Consider the following 9,321-nt stretch of genomic DNA (forward strand, 5'->3'; position numbering starts at 1 on the left):
GGTATTATGTTAAGTGAAATAAGTCTGAGAAAAACAAATACCATGTGATTTCATTCATATGTGGAATTTAAGAAACAACACAGATGAACATAGGGGAAGGAAAGGAAAAATAAAATAAGACAAAATCAGAGAGGGAGACAAACCATAGAGACTCAACCCTAGGGAACAAACTGAGGGTTGCTGGAACTAGGGTAACTGGGTGATGAGTATTAAGGAGGGCACATGATGGAATGAGCACTGGGTGTTATATGCAACTGATGAATCCCTGAACTCTACCCCTGAAACTAATAATACAGTATATGTTAACTAAATTAAATTTTTAATTATTTTTTTTTAAAGGAAAGAAGGGGCGGAAAGGGGAAGAAGTGGAAGAGAAGGGTCAGAGGAGGAAGAGGGAAGAGCATGCAGTCAGCAGGAACATTCCATGGCTTGCCCACCCTGAGCACTCTCAGCTTTCCCCACGTGGGTCCTTCGGACACCCAGACGTGCCTTGTTCCTCTGTGTCAAGAGAGACCCTCCACATTCTGCCCTGGCTAAGCTCCAGCCAGATGGCCTGGTGCTGACTTTAGTAACAGTGCTGCTCTTCTTGCTGATAAAAGTACCACGGGAACCTGGGAGCGTGTGACATTCATTCTTGGCTCAGAGGAAAGCAGGACATTGCATGGAGCACATGCTCCAAGACTGGGTTTGCAATAACCCAATGCCGGGGCTCCTCTCCCCACAGCCCCTGCTTTGTTGAAGGCCGAAGCATGCTCCCACATCTCGGCACTCTGTGCAGACAAGCGAAATAATAAAGGGGCTGATTAAGACCTGCATTATGCCCCCAGATGCTTTTAGCTATATGGCCGATACATTTGCTGCATGGACATTCGATGAAATAATGAAGCCTCTTGCTGCCTTCTGATTGACTTCTGAGGAGGAGGCAGCTTTTCCTGGGCCTGAAATTGGCCCTTGGCCAAGTCGTTCCAAGAGAAGAGAGGAAGGAAGGGTTCCCCCCTCCCTGCAGAAAGCTGGGGAAAGGCAGTTGTAAGGAGGCAGAGAGAGAGAGATGGGTAACCAAAGATATGCCAAGATCCCTGAGCTAACATTTTAACAGCCACAGGGCTGCTAAGAGACCAAACCTGCTTAGTGGTGTGTGAAGGCGAATGTCAGACATGATCCCAGGCTGAGGATGTGCAGGATGCTCCAACCACTTCCTTTCCTGGGTGCAGTTGGTGGAACCTTCGCCAGGGCAGAACAATGGCCTCAAGAAACAAAAATAATAAACAAAGGACGCCTCAGCTGTGAATTGGGTTACACACACCCCAAAGCAAATCACAAAAGCATCTGCCAGTTTTCCTTGTTTCCCAGAAGAATTTCTCTCCAGCTAGAATTTTTCATGTTTTCTTAGCTCCAGATTAATTTTGAGAGGATGCCCGTAGCAAGATGTGTGTAGAAAACCCATCTCGTCTTCTTGGTCTGACCCACCTGTTGCATGAGCCCTGAGCATATTGTAGTCTTAAAGGGAGGCAGAGAGTTGGAAAACCAGAAGTTCTAGCTAAATACCTGCCAACACAGGGGAGTAAGAGGCTATAACTTAGCCTGGGAGCCAGGGAGGTTTGCGTTTTGAACCTACATCCTCCATTCAGGGCTGGCTTCATGGATGTGTGGCCTGTGTGGGGCTGGTAGTGAGACACAGTCAGAATCTGGATGTCTTTGAAGGTGAGCTAAGGATTTCCTGAAAGGTTGGATGTAGGTTATGATGTTTTTATCCAGAACAACTGGAAAAGTGGAGACACCATTAATCAAGATAGCAGATGGGTAGAGGACCAAGGGTGTAGTTTTGAGAATGGCAGGCTAGAGATGCCTCTGAGGCCCGTAACAGGGATGTCACTGAGCAATTTTGTGCAGAAAGAGTCTGATGGTAAAGGGAAAACACATACATTTAGGAATCTTCAGCAAAGAGGTTGTGTTGAAAGCCATGAGCCATCATGAGATTGCAAGGGAGTAAGTTATTTTTTTAAGATTTTTTAAATTTATGTAGTGGGGGGAGGAGCAGAGGGAGAGGGAGAGAGGGAATCTCAAGCAGAATTCCCACTGAGCATGGAGCAAGACATAGGGCTCGTTCCCATGACTATGAGATCACAACCTGAGCCGAAATCAAGAGTTAGCTGTTTAACTGACTGAGCCACCCAGGCGCCCCAGGGAGTGAGTTAAAATGGAAAAGAGAAGAGGTCTGGGCCTGAGCCTTTTGGCCACCGACACCATGAGTTAAGGAAGATAAGAAGGAACTAGCAAAGGGGACTGAGGAATTGCCAGTGACATGGAAGTAAAGCCATGAGTGGGCAGAAACCACGTGCGTGGGAAAGGTGTCACAATCAACTGGTCAGATCCTGCTGATGGGCCAAGCAGGGTGAGGCCAGTGGTCAGGCAATGGGAACGGTCGTCACAGGTCTGAACAAGAGTCATGTCAGTGTTAAGGGGGGACTCGGGATGCCGGTCTGTAGCGGATTTAGAAAAGCACAGGGAAGAATTTAGAGGCAGTGAGGAGAGACAATTTGAGGATTTTTATAGCAAAAGAAATGTGATGTCCACAAGGACTTTTCTTAAGATGAGAAAAATAACTACAGCCCTCTTCTTACTTCTTTGAAACTAACATGCATTCTCCCCAACCTCCGGCCCTCATTCGTGTTGTCCCCTCTGTCCGGATGCTCCCCGCAACCCTTTCCATGGCACCAGCTTCCCAGCACACAAAGCCAAGCACCCGCCGCTGAAAGACCTTTCCTTCCTCGCTCTTAAAAGTGAAGCTAGAAATCACTTGCTCAGGGAAGCCTCCAGATGTTAACAAAATGCTCCATTCTCCTCGTTCCTACACCCTGTATGTTTCCATCATGCACTTTCCTAGAATTGAACTAGGGGACGTCTTGTGTGATTATTTCTTTAACATGTGGTCCCGCCCCTGCCTGGGCTGTCAACCCTCTGATGGCTGGGACCTCCCATCTTGTTCATGAGACATTGCAGAAGATCAATGGATAGTTGCTGTATTAGTTACTTCTGCTGCTGTAACAAATCACCACCAATTTAATCGCTTCTTGGTCTTTTGGCTAAGATCAAGTGAAATCACCACCAATTTAGTGACTCCAAACAACAGAAATTTACTATGTTACAGTTTGGAGGTCAGAAGTCCAAAATGGATCTCACAGGTTAAATCAAGGTGTCAGTGGGGCTGTGTTCCTTCTGGAGGCTCCAGGGGAGAATCCATGTCATTGCAGCTTCTAAAGGCCACCGGCATTCCTTGGCATGTGGCTCCTTCCCCCATCTTTAGAGCCGGCAGTCACACCTCTGACTCCTGCTTCTGCCCTCACATTGCTTTCTCCACCTTTCCTGCCTCCTCCTTTCACTTACAAGGATGCTTGTTATTACGTGGAGTGCACCCAGCTAATCTAGGGAATCGCCCCATTTTAGGATTATTAACTTCATCGCATCTACGAAGTCCTTTCTGCCATGAAAGGTAACATATCCACGGGTTCCAAGGATTAGGACGTGGACATCTGTTGGGGGGAGTAGAATGGGAAGCCATGGGAGGGTTTTGCACAGAGTGGGCACATGATCTGACTTGCCGTGGAATGGGATCTCTCTGGCTGCCGGGCTAGGAGTGTGGGGGTGAGGGAGGGAGTAGGTAGGTCATGGTGGTACAACAACCAGGTGAAAGCCAACAATGGCTCAGACCGGGATGCTGTCAGCAAGTGTTAAGATTCCAAATACATGTTGAAGGTATAGCCAAAAAAGATTTGTTCTCGGATTGGGGAACATTTGTGATTTCTTTTTTGAACCAATAAAATAACCATTTATTTCAAAGATAATAACAGATCTACTCCTTTGAAGTCTACTTTGAAACAGATCTACTCCTTAAAGAGTATCTGGGTGCACCCATCGTGGCGCCTGGCACTTAGCAGGTGCTCAGTAAACGTACGTTGACTGTCTAAAGGCATGATTCTCAGAGAGAAAAGTAGCTGTCTTGAGGATGCTAAACCAGGCAGAGGTAGTCCTCATTGTGAGCCGGGGGCCTCTTCAGGAAAGCAACCCCGTCTTCTGGAAGAATAAACACCAGGACTAATATCATTGCCTGGATCTGTTTCAGCTGCTTGGCGAAGACCGGTTCCAGGACATTGAAAAGATTAAGACCATTGGCAGCACCTACATGGCCGTGTCAGGCCTGTCCCCCGAAAAACAGGTAAAGCAACTCCTTGCACACGGCCACACCACATGGCAGGCACCTCACTGTTCTCATGTCGCTGAAGGCAGTGAGGCTCTACCGTCACCAGGCTGCATGCGGACTGGTGGGGAGAGAATCTGATGAACTGGATACTCCGGTTGTGTGACGTACATTTGCTCCCGTGGGAAGTAAGGTCTACTGGGTTTAACGATGCTTCGTTATGATTGAGAAACCTCTAGGTGCCATTCTGAACCTCGTTGTTGACTTGACGAACAAAATCAGGGCCAAGAAATACCCTGGCTATGACTCAGATGTAGCTGTTATCAAACCCCTGATGCCAGGCTGTGTTCTTATTCTTACAGTATGTAAGAATAACAGCTCACACTCTTTTGAGGGCTGACTGTGGGCCAGGCACTATTGTCAAGTAGGAACACTAGCATCTACCTCCCAGCGTTAGTGGATGAGTTACCTGAGACCATGTCATGCTCCCACGCAAAAGCCTACATGGATATGAGTCTAAGTTACTGGGAAGAAGGAATCCTCATTTCTTCCTCTCATCCTTCCTTCACTTGCATCCCAACTAAACACCTAGAAACATTCCACGAGCAACTCCCTGGGAAGACCCCCACACTAGTCATTGGAAGCATGCGTGGCGCTCTATAGCAGGGTCCACAAAGTACAACCAGCCGGCCAAATCTGATCCACCATCTGTTTTTGTCAATAAAACTTTATTGGAACACAGCCATACCCATTTATTCATAGTTTAGCTTTGGTTCCTTTCAAGCTAAAATGGTGGTGTTGAGCAACCATGACAAAGCCTAAAATATTACTATCTGGCCCACCATGATTCACCGACCTGTGCTCTGGAGGGGCACAAAGTGCTTTTACATACACAATCTCATGCAATCTTTGGGAGGCAGGCAGGACATATATGTGAATCCCCATTTTATAATTGAGGAGGTTGACGTTCAGAGAGGCCCAGAGGCTTACTGTGCTCTTCCCTCAGGAGTTCTGTGAGCAAATGTCTATATGAAACATCCCTTGAACAGACAGTGTGAGCGCTTCAAAGGAAATATACAGATTTCCCAGCACTTAAACACATACACATACACACACACATACACACCGTATGTGTACTCAGGAATGTGTGGTGTGTCAACCCGACAGGACAAGTGTAGATGTGGGGAAAGGAATGTGATGAGCCACGCATATTACACTCGCTTCAGCACATCTCCCGTCATCCCGCGTTTCGGGGACGCTGCTGACTTGAGTGTACAGGGGCTCACATACCTGGTCATCTCCATCTCAGGGACGCGCAGGTGGGCTGGGACATAGGACAGGCCCCTGCTGCAGAAAGGTTCACGTTCGCCACAGTGAATGAATTCTTCTCTCCCCTCTGCTCCAGCAATGTGAAGACAAGTGGGGACATTTGTGCGCCCTGGCCGACTTCTCCCTCGCCCTGACCGAGAGCATACAGGAGATCAACAAGCATTCCTTCAACAATTTCGAACTCCGGATTGGTGAGTAGCCGCCAGAGGTGTGGCGAGTGGGGGACCCCACAGAGCTGGCTGGCCTGGCTCCATCGGACCCTCCCGATGCCCCGGGCCATGGGTAGCTTTCTCCTGCGAAAAGCAGCAGGCTCAGTGTGACCTTGCCAAGGACAGGGAGCATCAGCTCAGGCCAGTCTGGCCTTCTTCTCACTCAGGGTGCTGGAAGCCAGGGAGAGACACTGGCCCGTGTGCAGAAAGACACAGCAAACACTACGCCCTAGCTACTGTTCTCCCAAGTTACTTGTGCGGTACCCCACGCACACAAGGCCCTGTTGGGGGAGAGAGCTGAGTCATCTGTCCTTTCATTCCGACTTCATGTCATCTGATGCTGTTGGTCAGGGTGCTGCTCCCTGGTTCTTCTGGATAATGCCTTAAAACAAAAGCAGGATTTGAGTCCCAAGGATGTCAGATGCTATGTTGCTCAGGGACAGAGAAAGCCTTTGGCTCTTCCTTGGCCACACAGCTCACCCTTCCTTGAGCTTAGAGACACCCTGGAGCAACGCAACAGTGCAACTGAAACCATGGCAATGTGAATAGTGACCTTTTATAACGTGTATAACTGTCAATGTCTTCGGCATCCCTGCTGGTTCTCCAAGGCCCCCTCCAGCAAGGTGTGAAGGCCCCCTGCTCTAGTCCACATTCTCATTCCATAGTGGGTCAACTCAGGCCCCGAGAAGGGGAGTAATGACTTATGATCACACAGCCAAATGGCCGCTCGGGCAGGGGCTCCAGGACGTCAGGACAGACCAGTGACGTTCTGGCTGCCAGGCCGCAGGCTGACACAACCTTCGCTGCGGTGTTCGGATTTTAGATATCCTCTGGCCAGCATGTCATCTGACTGACTTAGGTCTCCCTGAGTAGCTTTCAAGAAACAAGGGTCAAGAAATGCCAATATCTGACTTGTCAGATCTAACAAATGCCAGGAACCTTTGTTCACCAAAATAAAAAGAAGTCCTATTTTATGTTTTGGATCTATGGCTGGGATGTTCAGGGCTTGTTCCCACATGTTCCATCAACCCTACGTGTCCTTTCTGAAATCATTGACCACACACTTGAACCAGGACTAAAAAAGCAGAACATCAACCCTGAACAAAGCCAGGAGATGTCGCTGGGGTCAGGGCCGACCCTTGGTGTGAAATCTCAGAGTGCTGGCGTCGTTCAGAGGTTAGAAGATCATTTTCCCGACTTGGCTGGGCATCTCAGTTTGTGTTTGGGTCCACTGCGACCGGCTCTACGATGTTGGACAAGCCATTTAAACCCTCCAAATGTCAGTTTCCTCATGTGCAAGCTGGGCATGATATTATTTACCTCCGCTCCCCGCACCCCCCGCCCCTGCCCCCACCTTGCGGTAGTAACGTGGAATCAGATGGGGTGATGTCTGTAAGTGCTCTGCAAATCACGGAGAGATCTCCATCCCTGTAACTCCCACGCGGTCTGAAAGGTCCGCTTCTCCGATTTCTCAGTCACTTCTCTCTGATTTTGTGTGGGGCTGGGAGGGGTTTGCTCTTCCCCCTGCCTGGAATGATCTAACCCAGATATCTGCATGGCTTGTCCTGTCACTGTCTTCAGATGTCTGCTTAGAAAGGCCTTCCCTCACCACCTCCTCCAAAATGCCCCCTCCCACCTCTCTCTCCCTCCAACCCGACTGGTTTTTCTTTATAGTCTTCATGATTCATTGATACATTACTTTTTTTTTGTTTCTGTCTCTCCCCAGTAGAAGGTGAGCTCCATGAGGGCTGGGGCTATGTCTCTTTTCTCTTCCACCATTTCCCCCACGCCTGGAACAGTGTTGGTCCTTGGCAGGTGTCTAGTCAGGTAGAATACATGAGAAATTCTAAGTCTACTAGAAGGAGACATATATGCCCACCACCATGATTAGTGAAATGTTATTATTCCTAAAAGAAGCCTACGTTTCATGAAAGAGGAGTCATTGAAACTGTTTTCAAAGGCATTTGCCAAATAAACAGTGGGATTGGGCAGACATGATAGTCCAAGCAGGGAGATGGGCAGGGACAAAGGCACAGAGGTACTTGATGGCCGGCAGGTGAGGGCAACTCTAGCACTTCGGGGTGGGTACAATGCAAAGAAAGGTGACATGGTGAAGGAGGTGGTGGTGAAGGAGGCTGACAAAGCAGGCAAGAGCCAGATTCGAGAGGCCCTTGGCTCAGGTTCCAAGGCGCATGGGCATCATCCTGTAGGCCAAAGGAGCCATGGCGGTGTTGAAGTGGGTTGGAACTTGGTCAGATGCACCCCAACAAGAGCCCTCCTGCTCTGGCAGTGGTGTGGAGGACGGTCTGCAGAGGACAAGGCAGGGGACGGGGAGGCCGGGTGGGAGGTTTTTGCCATGGACCAGGGAATGATGCTCAGGACCTGGACACAGACAGAGAAGGAAAAGTTCTACCCCAGCTCTCAGAGTACTGTACCAGAAGAGGCTGGAGGACACCGGATGTCCTGACTCCTGGTCCAGTGCTCCGTCTGTCCCAGCAGCCACGATAAGTCAGTGTCCATGTGAGAATAATAATAATTTCCTCTCGAGCCCCCCCTGGTTGTCAGGCACCAGGCCAAGGCCTTACTTCCATCATCTCGATTCATCTTCTACTTTGAAGATGGGAAAAGTGAGGTCCACGTAGGCTAAGGAACGGACACAGGCCACACATGTAATGAGTAACTGAGGTGGGATCTGGGCCCTGCAGTTTAAGCACAGAGACCGCCCCCTCGCTGGTCACTGTCTCAGGCTTGGGTGCAGCCACCTCAGTGATGTCCTTCTTCTCTCACCTCTTGTTCCTTTGGTCACCTGTAGGCATCAGCCACGGCTCGGTGGTAGCTGGCGTTATCGGCGCTAAGAAACCACAGTATGACATTTGGGGCAAAACCGTGAACCTAGCAAGTCGAATGGACAGCACAGGGGTCAGCGGCAGGATCCAAGTCCCCGAGGAGACCTATCTCATCCTGAAGGACCAGGGCTTTGCCTTTGACTACCGAGGGGAGATCTATGTGAAGGGCATCAGTGAACAGGAAGGAAAAATCAAGACGTACTTTCTGCTGGGAAGAGTCCAACCCAACCCATTCATCCTGCCCCCGAGAAGACTGCCCGGGCAGTACTCCTTGGCCGCGGTCGTCCTGGGCCTTGTCCAGTCCCTCAACAGGCAAAGGCAGAAGCAGCTCCTCAACGAGAACAACAACACTGGGATTATCAAGGGTCATTACAACCGGCGGACTTTGTTGACACCCAGCGGGCCAGAGCCTGGAGCCCAAGCTGAAGGCACCGACAAGTCCGATTTGCCATAAAAGCATTTTCTTTGTGTTTCTTTTTTTGTATTTCTTTTATATATAAAATAAATATACTAATAAAAAGGTTTAATTTTTTTTAGAACAAGGATGGTTTCATTGGTCTTTGGCTATACTAATTGAAGATAGGAGTTGAGTTTCTCTTCCATCACAGACCTTTATTGACCACCTCTTATGTACAAGGTTCTTTGGGAAGCACAGATAAATAAGGTCCGGTCCCTGACCTTGAGAGGCTCACAACTGAGTGTGAAAGAGGGACATGTAAACAGACATTTGACACACCTGCCA

At 49.1% G+C, this 9,321-nt stretch overlaps 1 protein-coding gene across 1 annotated transcript in view; it reads left to right on the plus strand.

The window, feature by feature from the left end:
• Nucleotides 1-9,055, plus strand: part of ADCY8 (adenylate cyclase 8) — a 227,586-nt gene extending 218,531 nt beyond the window's left edge. The window contains exons 18-20 of the mRNA XM_064587441.1: nt 4,121-4,213; nt 5,601-5,715; nt 8,546-9,055. Of these exons, the coding sequence (XP_064443511.1) occupies nt 4,121-4,213; nt 5,601-5,715; nt 8,546-9,033 (696 nt within the window). The 3' untranslated portion in view covers nt 9,034-9,055. The remainder of the gene's footprint in view (nt 1-4,120; nt 4,214-5,600; nt 5,716-8,545) is intronic.
• Nucleotides 9,056-9,321: the final 266 nt, after the last annotated feature.

The sequence above is a fragment of the Mirounga angustirostris genome, unplaced genomic scaffold (genome assembly GCF_029215605.1).
Source record: "Mirounga angustirostris isolate CCGP_5_RB_7025 unplaced genomic scaffold, mMirAng1.0.hap1 SCAF_4, whole genome shotgun sequence".
In the NCBI taxonomy this organism is placed as follows: Eukaryota; Metazoa; Chordata; class Mammalia; order Carnivora; family Phocidae; genus Mirounga; species Mirounga angustirostris.